The 17,085-nt window shown below is 43.9% G+C and overlaps 2 protein-coding genes across 6 annotated transcripts in view; one reads left to right on the top strand and one right to left on the bottom strand.

Annotated features, from left to right (window-relative positions):
* Window positions 1-656: 656 nt before the first annotated feature.
* Window positions 657-12,107, bottom strand: wars1 (tryptophanyl-tRNA synthetase 1). 4 transcript variants are annotated; one of them, XM_080480949.1, is made up of 12 exons: window positions 11,942-12,107; window positions 11,215-11,338; window positions 10,824-10,979; window positions 8,187-8,403; window positions 8,004-8,112; window positions 7,751-7,870; window positions 5,346-5,528; window positions 4,747-4,847; window positions 3,435-3,547; window positions 3,190-3,363; window positions 2,337-2,477; window positions 657-1,399 (listed from the first exon to the last, which is right to left on the bottom strand). In XM_080480949.1, exons 2-12 carry the CDS (start codon window positions 11,242-11,244, stop codon window positions 1,241-1,243), a joined length of 1,503 nt encoding a protein of 500 aa, XP_080337075.1. In that variant the 5' UTR covers window positions 11,245-11,338; window positions 11,942-12,107; the 3' UTR covers window positions 657-1,240. The 4 variants fall into 4 exon arrangements, with proteins under 4 accessions (XP_080337075.1, XP_080337076.1, XP_080337078.1 ...); XM_080480950.1 differs by having other exon boundaries at window positions 658-1,399; window positions 10,824-10,941; XM_080480952.1 differs by lacking the exon at window positions 11,942-12,107 and adding an exon at window positions 11,455-11,490 and having other exon boundaries at window positions 658-1,399; window positions 10,824-10,941.
* The window catches only part of wdr25 (WD repeat domain 25), an 18,468-nt gene continuing 12,942 nt past the window's right edge, over window positions 11,560-17,085 (top strand). The window contains exons 1-2 of one of the 2 annotated variants that reach the window (XM_080480953.1): window positions 11,560-11,663; window positions 12,171-12,845. In XM_080480953.1, the coding sequence (XP_080337079.1) occupies window positions 12,183-12,845 (663 nt within the window). In that variant the 5' untranslated portion in view covers window positions 11,560-11,663; window positions 12,171-12,182. Of the gene's footprint in view, window positions 12,846-17,085 lie in introns of both variants that reach the window. The other variant, XM_080480954.1, reaches the window with a different exon arrangement.

Genomic DNA, 17,085 nt, shown 5'->3' with positions numbered 1-17,085 from the left:
CATTACCGAATAGGTCACTGAAATGTCAGATATAATTCACTTAATATAATAAGTCGTCTATCTGGGAATCGTCTAACTGGAAATCGTCTCTCTGGGGTGAAACCCCTGGTCCAGTCTCCAGCCCGTGGTCGAGAGACTAACTTCTGCTCACGGCCAAAGCCTTCGTCAGCTTTGGGGTTAACTTCCTGGTGTCACAGCAGTTGGGAAGCAGGACGCAGGACTTTGGTTTCCTGAAGCATTTTTTTTTTGCCATTCAAGGGGTCAAATTATGCAAAATTCACTTTGTAATAGTTTTCCAACAGTAATTTGCATCCTCATACTGGGACTGACACTTCAGACATGAAGATAACCTTCCATGTCTCTCTCGGGCTTGTTTCAGTTTTTAAAGTGTGTGCTCCAACAAACGAACCAGAAATCAAACCCTTGATAGAGTCATCTGGGGGTTTAGCCAATCCAAATCAAGGGAAGTCCCCCCCCCCCCACAATGAGGCAGCTCTGCTCTGGCACATGGCACCACGTGAGGACGTACTTCCTCCTCTTCCCAAGATGGGCAAGTGTGGGCGGAGCCAGTCCAGCTCACACAGACACAGCAGATTCTGAATGCAGCTCCTCTGATCCGATATTCAAATGGAGGAAAATCAAGGAGAAGCTGGATTCGGATTTCCTACTGCTGCTTTATGATGTTTACTTGTGATTGTGTTTACCGCTACCGCGGACGTCTAATATGGCGGTACAATGATTTATGGCGTCACTTAAGTGCCCTCAGGGTGGTGTTGTATTGAGCTTTTTCACCCACGTGACTTAAGAGATTCCTTAAGTCAGCTTTCTGTATAAACTACACTCCAGTTACACATTCGAACTGTGGTCATGAGTGTTTATTGGGTTTTTTTTTTAGCACGTCTCTGAATGGCCAGAGCGCTCGTCATTTCTGATTTCACACAGATGAAATGTACATCTTGCTGCATGCATCATTGTAGAATTGATCATTTCGATGTTTACACATGTATATTCAATTGTCCTGCTTTTACAGAACATCATTTCCGACAAGTGTGTGTTGGCATCAGGCGCAGTGGGACAAATGATAGACGACGACACGGTGAAGCCATCCTTCTTCATCCACTGTTAAAAACCCATCTTCTGAATCTGTCCACCTTCCGATCACTAATTTCACAGAGAATTCAAATTCTGTTTTCACACCGACAATCACATCTTGACTTTGGTCCTCGATAACCAAACAAACTTAGAGGTTAAAATTTAAAGGTCTGGGCGTCATGAACTGCCGCGCCGTCTCGTCCGTGACCTGCTTGCGCCTTTCTTGGTGCTGCACGATCAGCGGCTGCAGAGTCTCAATTAAAATCTTCTTCAGTTCTCCAGTGAGGAGGGCGCCGCTGCTGTAATCCTGCAGGGAGACAAGAAGCACTGAGCGAGGGGCGGCTGGGAGACAATCAACCAGTTGAACAAGAGCGTGGGGGAGAGAAAAACAACGATTTTTAAACAAAGAACAGTGTATGAAAAATCAGTAAAGGTCCTAAAAATCTGCTAGAAAAAAGTTCAAGAGAAAGAAAATAGAAGAATAAAACAGTTGAAGAATCAGTTGGAACAATGTCTGTTAAAAGTGGAGATGTCAGGCCAACTTTTTAAACTGGTGTTGAGAATAGAAACTGCTTTGACCTGATGTTTTTATTGAGCATTTTGAGAAGTCGTTAACCTCTTTTCAGTGATGTAATAAAATTGTGTTAAACCTTTTTTTTTTGGTCTTAAACCTTTTTAAAATTGCTCTCAGGCGTGATTCGTCAGGAGAATTTCCTCGTGAAAAACCCATTTAAGCGATTTAAAAAAGTACAAAACCTCAAAAGATTAAATTTAAATATAAACTTAAATGTACTTACTGAACGCGATGTCATGGCCCATTTGCAAATACTAAATGCGTGTCATGAGTTTACTCAGAGATACTAAACGAAAGGCTTACTGCAGTTTGGACGGCATCCATGCCAGATTTCAGACCGCTCATATCAGACGCAATACTTTGTCGTAGCGTTTTAATGCTCGCTAATACTGCAGTAGTGTCTGACCGTGACTCTGAAGTTACCATAGCCGCCAGCCTCCGCGTAGTGAGTTTATAATAACTATCTGATTTGAGGCAATTAATTAGCCCATGTGTCCGTATTGAGGCTAATCTTATCCTGCAGGTTCAAATCAGCTGGGAAACTTCCAGAAGACAGTGAGACAGAAAGAGGACGGAAACTCTTTAAAAGCCAACATGTTGCGGAAAGGGTTGCTCCAACAACTTTGATTTGATTTACTTTCGGACCGAAGTGCAATAAAAACTCTCTCACCTGTCGGATTTTTTCCAGTTGCTCATCGTCTTCCAGGAAAAAGGTCAAATACATGAACGAGACGTCCACTTCTGCGTTACCCCCGAACTGTCTGTGCTCCTCCACCGTGTCTTTCCCTCCAGAGAAGGCATGCTTGTTAATCTGGAGGAGGAAATCAGACTTTCAGACAGGCAGAAAACAAAGACACAATTACTGAAACATCATCAGTGAGGACGGAAGCCCAGGGGCTCAAACTCGTGGCCTCTGGACCAAAACCGGCCGGCGAAATGGATCAAACTGGCCCAGTGACGACCTGGCAAAGTGTAAAAATATTATAGAACTGATTCACTGCATTTTCAAAAAAAATAAATAAAAAAATAAATAAAAGTTACTGTTTGTAATTAGTCCACGTTTTTAATATTCTAACTTTGCGATTAACTATTTATTCTGTCTTCTTTTCTGTCTGGAGCTATGCTACAAGAATTTCCCTCTGGGATTAACAAATACTTATATTCTATTGTATGTCGGGAGAAAATGGATGGATGGATGGATGTATATCAGTAATAGTGGAGATCTTTCTCTAGAGCTGAGCCGGAGATGGAAACAGTGGTCTTAATGAGTGAACCAAATTACTGCTAATAAAGCAGCATTACCAGCAAATCCATACAAAGAAGAAAAGGCTCGTCTTTCCTGGTTCTAAAGACCCTTTTTGTAAAAACATGAACAGTTCTGGGATGTTCTTGTATTTCATTGCACCAAAACTGAGGCTCACTGTGTCACCATGAAACCAGTTTGAGGACTGTGACGGTCGTGTTCTCAGGGATTAAAGCTTCTTCACAGCAGAACAGACGAAACATCCCAACAGCAGAAGCACCTTGTTTTTGATCTGCTTCGGGGTGTCGGTGAGGAAGATGGAGGAGTTGGCGTCGCTGGCGCTCATCTTGGTCTGCGCCCCCTGCAGGGCCGGGAAAAAGGTGGAGTGCAGCAGGGCGGGTTTGGGATATCCGATCCTCGGAGCAACGTCCCGAGTCATCCTGAAGTATGGATCCTGGGAGAGAAGGTCGAAGGTCAGCAGACAGGGAGTGATCAGGAAGAGATGCTACGCGCGGGTGACCTCACCTGGTCAATGGCGCATGGGATGAGACACTGGACATCTTTTTTTCCTCCAAAGATTTGTGGGAAGGAGTTACTGAAAGAAGGTGCAGCTTGGATGGCCGGGAAGCTGATCTTCCCTGAATGAAGAAAACACACATTTCCGTGTTGTTACCGAGGGCCTTCCACATTCGGAAGTCGCCCAAAACAAACACTGAATAGAGAGGAAGTAAAGAAGAAACACAGCTCATTGATTGGTCCGGACCGATAGCGGAAGTCCCGCCGCTTCAGCCCGTGGTAGCTAGGCTAATTAGCTTGTGGCTTGGAGTCTTCAGACCAGATATCACTGAGCGTCTTTCTCACTTCTTCTTCCTCTCAACTTCTTCCTCACGACTGCACAGGAGATATAACTGTTTCTTTCTGCGCCTAATTCTTCTGAGTGGCACGGTTAGATTGCATCCTCCATTTTTGAACCCATAAGAACAAGAAGAAAATTCGGCAGTGACGCCAGCCAGCTGCCGAAAAAAAAGCTTTTTCGGCAGGACTGTTCATACTCCCATAAGAAGCTGCCGAACTCGCAGGCCACGCCCCCTCACAGCAGGCCACGCCCCCTCGCAGCAGTCAGTCACACGTCTGTGATGCGGCGTTTAAACTTTTCAACTGCACAGTTTATTTCTCGCCTCCAGTGCTTTCAGAAACACATTTCTCTGAACTGTTTCAGTAATAAAAGAGAGAGTTGTTGGTCCGGTTCTAACTACAGGAGCTGACAGCTGTTCGTGATGCGTTCAGGTGCATCACGTCAGCCTGCACTCCGACATTTTGACGAGCTGCGGCGCTCGTACAGTAGCGATGTTACAAGCTAAATATGATTAAAATATGACAGATAGTTATTAGCGAACTGGAACACGCATGCACAGCACACGGCAGTGCAAAAGTTTCGGTGGTGCGGCTCCTACATAGTTTGGCCAGGAAGGTTGGCACAGCCCAAATCAATTTCTTTGGCCAGAGGGAGCTGGAAGAAGGAAATGACGTCATTTTGTTCGGCAGGACCTGCACTGCCGAACTTTCGTCTTGTTCTTATGGAGTATGAAGAGGCCTTTAGCCTTGTTTGTTTACTCCCCAGAATGCATTGCACTCTACATCTCGTCCTCTCACCCCGCCCTCTGGAACGACCACTTGCCTGAGAACCGAGACCCAGGTTTTCTAGGGGACCAGAGATCGCTTGTTCGATCTGGTTCGTTTTGAGACGCCCAAACAAAACTGTCTTTCCCAGAAACTCCCCGAATAGAACTCTGGTCCAGGTCAAACAGGGAATGTGAACACGCCCTCAAAGACTCACCAATGCAATCACTGTCGTTGAATCCAAAGATGCCTTTGACCTGATTAAATGTCACATGTTTCTGAATCTTCACCACATTTCTGTAGAATTCAGGCGACGCTCTGTGGAAAAGAAACAACAGCCACTCAAACCACACTTAATGGCAAAAACTCACATTACTGCAATCAAGTAGTATTCTCTGATTATTTTCTTCAACCATACAATCTTAGTCACACTTCAGCACAACTGAGAAGTGTGACTGAGAAGTTTCTGCTCAGTATATCAACAACTGGAATTCATAGTAAAAATATCGTTTCAGTATTTTTCACCGAGTTGCTCTAAATTTTCCATCATGTAATTTTTATTTACATTATCTTATCTGTCTGAGTAATGTATCTGAGTAGTATAAACTGTTCATAACTAAATTGAGTCAATGAGTAGAGTAGTTGTTTTAAGAATACTTTAGACTTTTACTTAAGTATTTTTAGACTAGCAATAGTATTACTTGTAATTGATAAATAGTGTAACTGCAGATGAACTTGGAGTAAGAATGTAGAGGACTCTTCCCTTTGCTCGGTCTCTGATGAGTGAGAGTGAAGTAAATTTAGTGTTTTGTTCACCCCATGTAGTCCAGGTCAGAGAAGATGAAGGTTTTGTTGACATCGAAGCCACAGGCGATGATGTCTTTAGCATTTTCTACAGCGAATTTGTGGCATTGTTCCAGCGTCAGATCCTTCCACAGGTACTTCTCATCGTCGGTCAGCTGGACCACCAGAGGGATGTCGAAAACATCCTGAAGCCACCTGGAGGGACCCGATCAGAGGTGGAGGTTGATAGGAGGGTGAAGGGTGAGACGGGGGAGTTAGAAGGAAGAGGAGGGGAGGTTATGAGAAATATATTTATCAGGTTTTTAACAACTGAAAGCACACACACACTCAGTTCATATATACATTATGATAAACAGTCAAAGTCAAACAGCTATCAAGCTCAGGATATACCAGTGTAGGGCCGTCAGGGCCTGCAAGGCCTTCTCTGTAGGCCGAAGAAAAAGATCAGAATCACAGTTGATTATATTTTGTCCATGAATACTTATAAAATAATTCCAAAAGGTCTGTCTGCCTCCTCTCATAGCTTCTGCCCCGGCTGCTGCTTCCAGACGTGTACGTCCATATTAAAGCTTTAAACCAATCACATTTCCCCCATCACCTGTAGCCGGGTAAAGAAATCTACCTGAGGCCTTCACTTTCAATTCTGCAGGCGTCTGCAGTGTAAAACAAGCCTCGGTCAAGCTGCTGCTTCAACTAATCAGATTTTGATATTGGCGACTCAGAGCCTTCTAGAAGGCCTTGCATGATGTCAGTGTATTCAAGCCCTCTGATTGGATAGTCACAGAGTTCACTCTCCAGCGCTAGCTGACTGCATCTGTAGCAAGCTGCATGAACAAAAATATAGTTTTGTTGATTTAATGGTGGTTTTGTCAACTTACAATGACTAAAGGAGAAGATAGACATTTGGTTGCAGATTTTTTGTCAAAACAATTTTCAAGACGGACTTTTCCAAGAGGTCATTGAACGCACCACAGCAAAGACGTCCTGTGCAATTTATCTGCTTCACTACAAACTCAATGGCAGGATTCAGGATTATTTTATTTGCCATTATATTATTTTCAAGACAACGAAAAGCTGACGTTTGTCACCGTCCTCGACCCTCAGACGTTTTGGGAAAAGCAGCCGCTATTCTATACAGCTACAGCTGAAGATGAGACTGAACTTGGATTTTTTTCATTCATAAAGGTTTTTATTCTGGCTACACGAATATCTATCTGTAATGCAAAGGCTTTTTATACTGCATTTCTGCATGGTAACATGTTTTTTGTAGCCATTAAAAAGTTATTGAGGGGTGGATTGAGTCAGACCAGCACTAGTGAAGGCCGAGGTCTGGAATGCACGGCCCGCCACTGGGATAAACATCATGTACTAAACAACTGCATGAGTAAAGAAGAATTACTGAGTACACAAATAGAAAAAAACTAAATAGATCAAAGTAAAAAAAAAAAAAGGAACAATAACAATTTGTGTCTATAGAACAAAGCCTCTTGTAAGAACAGTGGAAACATTTAGTCCAATACATGTCAGGAAGGGTTCTGTGGAAGATGAGGAGGGGAGGTTAAGGTAGAGAGGGAGTTGGAAGGGAGAGTGAGGTGGAGGGGGGAGTCAAAGCTCCTGCAGACTGTGTGATTTTAACTAATAAGTCACAGCCTGCCACACTAAGAAAAACTAAGCCACGACATAAAGTTTGCTGTGTGTTTTCGCTGTTTTGACCAAAGTTTTGTGAAAGAAAATCCCAAAAAAGAAAGAGAACATGGATGAGGTCGTGGCTTGGAAAGAGAGGCCAACCTGGACGGTAATTTTTCATAGAGCTTGAAGTAAGTACTTGTTAGCATTTACTAGCATTTTCCGTTAGCATTTACTGTTCTGGTCTTTCATTTTCCAATAAAACAAACGAAACAGGCTGCAGCAGCTACGATTGGACCGAATATCTGAGTCTGATACTGACTGCAGGCTTATGACCACGATGTCGGCCGTCCTTGAATGGGGCTCGTGGTGCGACGTACGACCACCGATTAGAGCAGGGGTCTCCAACCCTGGTCCTGGAGGCCCCATGTCCTGCATGTTTTAGTTCTCTCCCTGCTTCAGCATACCTGAATCTAATGATGATGTCATCACCAAGGTTATGAAAAAGCCCAATAACGAGCCCTTCATTACAATCAGGTGTGTTGAGCTAAAACATGTAGGACAGGGGCTCTCGAGGGGTTGGAGACCCCTGGTTTAGAGCGACGACCAAAGATTTCACAACGACTCTCCAACGATTGTAATCTTTCATCTGCAACGGCCCAAAATCACAGTGTGTGGCTTAAAAAGGCGGAAGAGGGTGAGGAGGAGGGTGAGGTGGACAGGGGAGTTGGAGGGGGAAGGAGGGTGAGGGGGGAGATCAGAGGTGGGTGTCTCAGTAAGATGTGTCTTACTTAGTGAAGATGAAGGGGATGAGGTGACCCACGTGCATGGACTCTGAAGACGGACCTCGGCCGGTGTACAGGTAGAAGGACTTCTGTTTCTCATACGCATCCAGGACCTGATGCATGTCTCTGCCAGACAATCACAGAGAGGTCAATACCGGAATCCCTTCTGTATATTCATTCAGACACATCAGCAGAATAAACCATGCACCACACAACAAGAAGAGAAAAGGACAAAGACCCGCCGGAGATGAATGCTGACCTGTGTGAAAAGAAGACTCCTCTTCGTAGAAAGCGATGAGCTCTCTGTCCCGAGACCTTTTCAATTCTGTCCACCAGCTCCTGGTCCACTTTACTGCTCCCAAACTTCACTAAACAGACACATCACAAGGTCCATCACATGTCTGCCCCCACGTGGAGACTTTCAGCCAAACTGAAATCTCACCGATGAGTTTGTCGTAATCGACTCCTTTGGCGTTGCTGGTGGCAACGTTCCACGGGTCGACTGTATCGTCGTCATCTGCAGCTCCTGCCGAAGGCCCGTTGTCCACAACCACCATGTCGTCTGAGGGCGGCCTTCCTGGTGTGTAATCCTGACCCGTCATGGTTTTGTAGTCCATTTTCAACTTCAGCAACTGCTGGACAGCTGCATCGATTTCAGGCTGAAGAACAAAGACATCCCTGCCACTGAAGAATCTGCTCAACCCTCCAGGAAACAATGAGACTGTACCCGCGGGTCTGGAAACAGAGGCGCCATGTCATAAAGCGCCAATCATCTCAGACTGGTTTCTTGAACATGACAATGAGTTCACTGTACTCAAATGGCCTCCACAGTCACCAGATCTCAATCCAATAGAGAACCTTTGGGATGTGGCGGAACGGGAGATTCACATCATGGATGTGCAGCCGAAAAATCTGCAGCAACTGCGTGATGCGATCATGTCAATATGGACCAAAGTCTCTGAGGAATGTCTCCAGTACCTTGTTGAATCTAGGTCACGAAGGAATAAGGCAGTTCTGAAGGCAAAAGGGGGTCCAACCCGGTACTAGCAAGGTGTACCTAATAAAGTGGCCGGTGAGTGTATATTTCATGTAAGTGTTAACAGATATCCAAACCATGAAAATGAAATGAAAACATAAAATATTAGATTCAAAATATAGAATTAAAAAATGTACTTTCTTATAACACTGTTGTGTGTTTTTCAAATAAACATGACCGACCTTAAAACATGAATAAACCCTGAGCAGTGCACTGGTCTCTGTCTCTTTATGACAATATCATTTTCCAAAGACATGAGGATTCCTTCCTCAGTGCTCATGAGCATGAATGCCTCAAGTTTCTTCTGGTCAAAGTGCTCCTGAGTCTGTTTTTAATGAAATGTACTGTTGAGAAACTTCTCATATATTAGAAGTACTGCTTGATTGTCCACACACTGTTCCAACAGCTCAGCTGTTCCTTCCACAGTGACGGGATCAGTCCCCTCATCACCACTGGCTCTGCTTCTCACACTAAATCACTTTTTAAAATGATCTAAATTCTCAGCACAAATCTCCCCTTTTTACAAAGTTCAGGTCCGTTTCATTAATGTAGAGCTGAATCATCTAGAATCTCAGGACAACCGTTTTCTTTCTTTTCTCGTCGTGACTTAAAACTTCGTCAACCACATCAATCGCACATTTTTTTTAATTAACTCGGCATCAGCAAATTGTTTCTTAGCTTTGGCAAGGTTCCACGAAACAAGCGATGATGCGCGGTTGTGCGCTGTTGTGCCAACGCCGACGTATCGTAGACACGGAGGGCTTGTGTCACGTTATGTAGTCTTGTGGCTGTGGGATTTTGCATGGTAGCTGGCAATAAAGCTGGTGCCAAGCAGAAAGTTGAAGTGATGATCCACTTTAGGGACAGCTCCGGTCTGCGTGCACCGTTCAGTCCAGTCAGAGTTGAACTGTTTTTCTCGTGGGCAGCCTAATGAGGTCCCCTGGTTTAGACCAACAAACAAGTGGAGCTCTTCCTAAATGTGGCGTTAGAATAAAAACAAATAAAGCACAAGCACTGCTTTCACTAGATCCACTTTCATCTCAGCATTCAAACTGTAAGCACAGGTTGCACACAGATGACGCTTCTGTCGCATAATGTGACGTAAATCTCCGCCTTCGCCTCTTTAATTGCAAAAGGAGACACTGAGGTTTTTTATATCTCCACTGTGGCCGAAGTTTTCCCAAACCCTCGTTTGTGGTGACTCGTAACTACGTCCTTGTTTAAATGCAAGGCCCCAACGCAGAGAAATATCAGTTTTTGTAGAGACCCGGGTACATGTAAACGTGGCCTTAATGGGGAGAGGTGATCAACCCTTATCATGTGTCAGGTGCGTTGCCCTCACCTCCCCCCCACAGGGACGTTCTTATGTCTGGCAAGGACGTAATAAAATCATCGGCATATATTTGTTTGTTTGTTAGCGAGATTACGTCAAAACTACCGCACGAAAGTTGTCGGAATTCTCACCAAAGACGGGTATTAGGCCATGGAAGCTTCCATAAAATTTTTTAAAGGTGATCCAGAAACTTTTTTTATTTCAGAGTCTAGGTCAGTTTTTTGTGGACGTCAAAAACCTGATTGCTCTTGTTTCCTTTATGGTCATCATTCCTTACAATGTTTTCAAAAGGCAGAGATTTCCACTCCGTTCAACTCGGTGCACTGAAGAAAATCTTCATACTTGACATCAGATATCATCTGTGAAAAATGTATTCAAGTTCCCAGGAACACTTAGGCAATGTTCATAAGACAGAAAAGTATCACAACTTCAACTATTGTCGGTGGCAGGTTACATTCTTCTGGAAAATTCACTGCAAAACTTTGAATTATTCTAAACAAAAATTGTCTTTATCCTTGACTGTGCTCTCAGTGGCAAACAGTAGGCCAATTGACACAGACGTAAACTACAGCTGAGACCAAAACATATGCTACATACATCTTTAAATGTGAAAAGTGAAACCGAAAATGGCTCCACAGTGTTTGGGTTCGTGGGTCTGCAGAGGTGTACACAGCAAACTATAAATTATCCGGGATTGTGAAAATACTCACTTTCTCTGCTTTAACCGTCTTCAGGCTCCTGACTCTGTCTCCTTGCGCGTTCACCTTCTCGTAAAGCTCCATCGGAGTCCCGGCTCCTTCTCCTTGGCAGTCTGTCATCGTCTTCACACTGACCAGGTAACAGTCACAGAAAGTCTCAACATCCGACTGTAAAAATAAAGTTAGACAATTAAAATAACAGCAGGATTAAGACACATGAGGACTGCCAGACTGCATCTTGTCCACTAGAAGAAACAACTCCGATATGTCAGTAAAATGGTCTGAACCGTCTTCACAATATCTTGATTTATCTGACAGTGTCTGAACCGGATAGTCATCTATATTTTCCCAGGCAGCAGAAAACAGCTGTAATATGAGAATAAACCCAGATTATGAGTATTACCTGACTGCTCACATGCAGCTGACAGCTCATTCAACTTGCATCAGCTTGTGTTTGCTTCAAACCCTCCCCAGAAACAAGCCGATCGTCCGTTCCGCCAGCACAGAAAGTGACGCGGATGTGAAACCTGTCGGAGACAATGGGTCCTTTTATGTACAGATATACGTTGTATATTTTCAAGCTTGATTTAAACACTGAGTTTACAAAGTTTAACCACTCGTAGAAACATTCTACACAACATACGTGCGATGAGTGGACATAGTCGATATTTTTCTGGTCTCCTCCAAAATAAAAGCTTTCACAAATAGAACCTCCAAGACCTATATTGACAAATTAGAGAATCGTTTTATTCTGAAATGTCGGCTCGTGCTGAAAACATTGCTACAGATGTTGAAGCTGATGTGTAAAATCCCCCTCTGAACAGATGATTTTAGGATTCCTGACCGCTGCAGGTACAATTTCAAGATCCGAAAGAAAGTGTCAGTGAGTTTTTGTCCCTCCGGACAGGATGCAAACCGCGTTGGTGGCCGATCTGTAGCACTTCCGGTTACAATTAGCAAGCGATGCTAACATGTAGTCAAAGAACATTTGTGACTTATACTCGGAATAAACAGCCTTTGTGATTCTTGTTGGAGAAAATCAGATTTTGTAAACTTTGTGGGGAAATCTGATGCTCGATATGGACCACTCGGTTCAATACGATAAACATAACAGTTCTGAATTGACTTACTAGGACATTCCTGCTCGATTTCTCTCCTCATATCTCTCGGTCTGGTTGTGATTTCCCATAAAGTACCAACAAAACGTTTACTTGTGCGGTCAAACTGTTGGACTTTCCACTTTTTCCTCAGTTAAAGCACAAACCTCTGAAGCATCTCAGGTGTAATGACTGAAGTGAGCACTAGAGGTCGCCCTGACAGTAAAACTGATATCTGCCCTGTTGCGCCTCTTTATTTCAGTGGAATGTGAAGATGTCTTCATTAGTGGACTATGAGGATTCAGAGGATGAGAGAGAGGAACCAGAGTCAGCTCCTGTAACAACTGCATCAAGTAAACAGTGCCCTGAAGGTACAGTCTCCAATTACTTCCAGCTCTTTACCAGCCAGCGAGGTCTCAGCCCGGACCGGACAGTGTCAGGACCTCATGAAGACCCCCTAAGAAGAAGCTCCCATTTTCTCTCGCAAAGACGTTCTGGCTGTGAAACGAAAGGGACAGCAGAAAATCTGCATATTAGGAACACTGTACCTGTGCCAGAGGGGAACAGAGCTCCTCTGCCGACAGTGTTTGCCGTACCCCGTGTATCAATCCCAGCAAAAAGACTCCCACGTAGTGGTTCTGGTGTCAAACCGTACATTCCCAAGAGGAAGAGACTTGCCACTTCAGCAGAGGTGGTGTGTCCACAGCACCCGGCGGGGCCCACCGTAGAGAGCCACACCAGCAAAAGCCAGAGTGTGTTGGAGATATCCGACCGACTGAAGCCATATCTGAATGAAAAGCCCAGGCCAGCAGGGATACCGCGGAGGCTCATGATGAGGCTGGAAGGTCATCAGGGTTCAGTCAATAAGCTGCAGTGGTGCACTGTACCTCACTTCAGTCACCTGCTGCTGTCGGCCTCCATGGACAAGACTTTCAAGGTAATCGCAGAAACAGTATGAAGAAAGCCCTGAAAACAGAAAAATAAATGTTTATTACGATGCCATCTGAACCCTTTTCTTAATGACATCATTTATTTTGTAAACGTGTCCTTCCTTTTCAGGGATTTTGTTGTGTTTTCCGTGCTCCACACACATGGTGGTGACAAACTGTTTCTATAAAGCTCAGACCAATTTGTCGCGACAGTTTTAGCCAGGAGCCAGGTACATGAAGGAGGTCATTTATCTCACCTTCATTGTAATTGTCACAGGACTACAGGCAAAAGCATGAAATCTACTGCAGCGCCTCAATTTATAAATGGAGCACAAACCCCTTTCTTCAGAATCACATGTGCCACTGTCAGCTGAATGTATGTCAGGACCCCTGGGACCTCTTCTTGCTCCCTCTCTTACTCCTTCCACCCCCCCCCCACCCCCCCTTCACTCACACCTGGAAAACAAGTTCTTTTTTTATTGGGCAAATATTTTCATTCAGGTACAAACAAAGAAACCAGAGCGTTCCTCCGTTGTCCAGGAGAACTTTGAATAATTAAGATTTATGATGAGTTTATTTGTACGACCAGAGGAGTACCACCACTCCTGTCAGGTTTTCTCTTCTTCCTCAACCAGCACACGTACTTCAGACGTGTCGTCGGCATGTTATCTGAGGAACGTCCATCCGTCTTCTTCCACACCGATTTATCCAGCAGCTCAGAGTGCTGCTGATCTTAATAGTGAGTGAAGGCTCGTTCACCTGGACAGGACACACACACACAAATGACTTCGTATTTAATCAGTTTAGTGCATGGAAATATGATTTATTGCAGTCAGGTAATCCTTTCTGATTGGTACATGCTGATACCCGGCGGCTGCATTTACTTTAGTTGAGCGGATGTTTGAAAGCGGAATGAGAGTGTTTCTCTCTTATTACTCCTGTGTGTTTATAGCAGCGGTCACCATGGCAACAACAGCTGTAAAGGAGCCGTTTTATGTTCATTACATGAATACTAATTTCGTTTTAATTATCAGGAGTGGTTTAGGAAGAAGCAAGTTACTCCGCTGAGTCATTGGCACGAAGCCGCCCTGCATGCCTGTTAAGTGGGGGTGGAATTAAATTGGATGCAAATAAATCGTTTGGTTTGGATTCTGGGCTCAGAGGGCCAACTGTGTGTTATGGTTCACGTCATTAAGTCATTCATGGGAAGCAGCTTCTAAAAGGCTGCAGCAATGGCGTTTTCTTTGTGCTCGTACATTTTTTTATCTTAACCTTACCATGAGATGGCAGTGTTTCTCTTTGTGACTTGAAGAACTCCTCTGACCACTTTCTGCATAAGAAATCTTATATAACAACATTTAAAATTTAAAAAGGAGCCTCATACACTCCTGAAGTTCTCATACAATTATGCTATGTATACAAAGATATCTTATGATCCAGATGTAAAGCTTCAAGACTAGAATTAAAACTGGTGGTTAGTCTTTTTGCCTTTTATATCAATTTCAGTTGTTTTTCCCTTTTGAAACTATTTTAGATGTCGGAGCTATTTGACTTTTTCTCTCCTCCTTTGGTGCTCATTGTTCTTTTTTCAAAGGCTTTTAGCTGTTTCAACGCTTCAAAATAGCTGAAAGTCATCAATTCTCAGATGAAGTCAAAGGCCGGGTGCAGAAGACTTCAGATTTTAGTCATCAAACAATTCAACCTTTGTTTGTTGCAGATGTTGAGTCACAGATGGGAAAAAAGGTGATTTACGGTCATATTTCACAGCGAAAGGATTTTTATATTCAGTGCAGAACCCTAGTGTCATTAAAAGGGTGGGTTGTGTGTGCTACTGCCGCCTCGGGGGATCGCTGGGATTCTGTTTGAGAAAGTGTAGCTGCACTTCCATCTGTGTGTGCTGGCTCACGTGTGGAGGAATTGTGTTTTATAATGAAACACAGAGGATCTACAGCCGAGGTCTCCAACCTCGGTCCTCCGGGGCCCCTGTCCTGCATGTTTTAGCTCCTCCCAGTTGCAGCGCACCTGATTGTAATGAGGGACTCCTTATTGGGCTTTTTTCACAAACTAGGCGATGACATCATCATTAGATTCCGGTATGCTGAAGCAGGGAGAGAGCTAAAACATGCAGGACACCGGCCCTTGAGGACCGGGGTTGGGCACCCCTGATCTAGTGTCCCGCGGATCTCCAGAGCTCCTCTGTGGCCTCGACAAAAATACTTCATCATTAGTTAAATGCCACACCTTGGTGGGCACCGCACCAGACCACCCACCGGGCTCGAATGAAGCCTTTGCTTTAGAACGTCGGGGAATGTTACTATGATTTTTTTTTTTTAAAACACGACAGAGCACCGGTGAGCTTGTTTGCCGAGACGTCCTTTGGAAGTGCAGTCAGAGGGATGAACACACGCTCTGTGTCATCACCTCCACATAGGAAGCTCCGTCTTATCAGGTTAACCTCTCTAACACAAAAAGCTATTACCCACCAACTGGGAATTGATTTATTGCCACACTCAAAGGCAATTAACGGGATTAATGAGATAGAAGGTTGTTTTTGCCTTTAAACTGACGAGCAGCCCGAGTTTCAACTCCCGGCTAACGTCACTTGTTCCAGCTGCACAAAGCCAGGTCACTGCTCTACTCTTAAATAGAGTGCATCTAAGTCATGGCTTAAAATACAACCTGCAAACATTTATTCCCGGTAAACTGCCAGGAAGTCCCATGGAATCAGGAAAACGCACATCACAAAGTCTTAATTTCAGGACAATACATTTGTTGGGAATTGACTTTATGGGCAGTTTGGCTAAAATAATGATTAATAATTATCAAAGATAGTTATTATTGAAAAAATGGGATCTGATACGCATCAGATAACTTCAGGAAACCATCTGTTCAACAGGAAATGATAGACAATTTGTATATATCAGTTTCAGAAACTAAACTAAACTAAACTGTTATTTTGGAATTTGAATTAATGGTCAAATTAATGACGATCCAAAGTTAAAAGTAAAGCCTGAGGAATTGATCAGTTATTGACACAGAAAGTGTCGACAGTTCTTTCACCTCTGTGCACATTAATAAGAGAGCAAGTGTAATTCCCAAAAAATATTTATTCACAAAGAAACCACACAAACAAAACTACGGTGGCCCAGAAGGGGCCAACAACACAACACGCCAACAAAAGTTCTTAAAAGCTCTGCGACTGCTGCGTCCTTCCGTTGTGGCATTTTGTTGTTGTGTTGCGACTTTTGTTGTTGTGTTGTGGCCCCACAGTCACATGGGTGAAAAACTTCAATACAGCCACCCCGACCCCAAACAGGCTAAGAGAGAAAGAAGATGGATGGGCAGTCCAATAACGCCCAAATTTCAACAACTTTATTTGGGCTAAATTTAGACCACACTGTACCATCCAATAACAACCTAATTTCAGTTACTATATTTGGGCTAAATTTGGACCACATTGGAGAGTCCAAAAACAACCTAATTTCGGTCCAAAAACAACTATATTTTGGCTAAATTGAGGCTATGGCATACTGACCAGATTTAGCCCAAAAAACAACGTTGAAATCACGTTGGGTGTTTGGTGGGTTGTCTCACAGCTCATTTAATGCAGAAATACATATTTTGACAATATTTATGTCTTTTTGTTCCTCGCGGTGTTGGATACAACGCTGTGTAGATCCAGGACACAGTTCAAATAAGCTTTTCTTGACTCAGATGAAAAATTGTTTGTGGAATAACAACGAGAAAGTTTTAAAAACTCGCCCCCCACAATGATCTTGACATCAGACATTTTGTAAATCTCTGGCAAAGAGATGGGAGGCTCTCCGCTTGTCTGCTTCTCCCAGCCTACAGCCATGTTGTTTTCTGCTTCTGCATCCGGAGAAGTTCTGATGATGCTAAGGCAGGGTAGAGGCTGGTACAAACGCTCCCGAACAGATCCAGACATGAGAGACAAACAAGCTCACAGAAGAGCTGCAGAGTCACTACAGACAAGCTGTGTAGAATAACTGAAGGAGATGTATAGTTAATACAGAGGAGCTGTAGAGTAATTCCAGAGGAGCTGTAGAGTCACTGCAAGAGGGGCCGTAACTTCTCGACAGGGGAGCTGTAGACTCACTAGAGGGGCTGTAGTTCCTTTACAAAGGACCTGTAGAGTCATTAGCGGGGATGTAGATCCTTTACAAAGGACCTGTAGACTCACTAGAGGGGCTGTAGTTCCTTTACAAAGGACCTGTAGTGTCACTAGAA

The sequence above is a fragment of the Lipophrys pholis genome (genome assembly GCF_963383615.2).
Source record: "Lipophrys pholis genome assembly, chromosome: 14".
Classification (NCBI taxonomy): Eukaryota; Metazoa; Chordata; class Actinopteri; order Blenniiformes; family Blenniidae; genus Lipophrys; species Lipophrys pholis.
The sequence above is the reverse complement of the archived record's forward strand: the minus strand, read 5'-3'. Positions and strand labels throughout refer to the sequence as shown.

Coding starts and splice junctions, on each gene's coding strand:
- wars1 (XM_080480949.1), bottom strand. CDS start 11,244: ATGAGCTGTCAGCTGCATGTGAGCAGTCAG. Junction 8,113..8,186: donor CGATTACGACAAACTCATCG/GTGAGATTTCAG, acceptor GTGTCTGTTTAG/TGAAGTTTGGGAGCAGTAAA. Junction 3,548..4,746: donor CAACGACAGTGATTGCATTG/GTGAGTCTTTGA, acceptor TTCTTCATTCAG/GGAAGATCAGCTTCCCGGCC.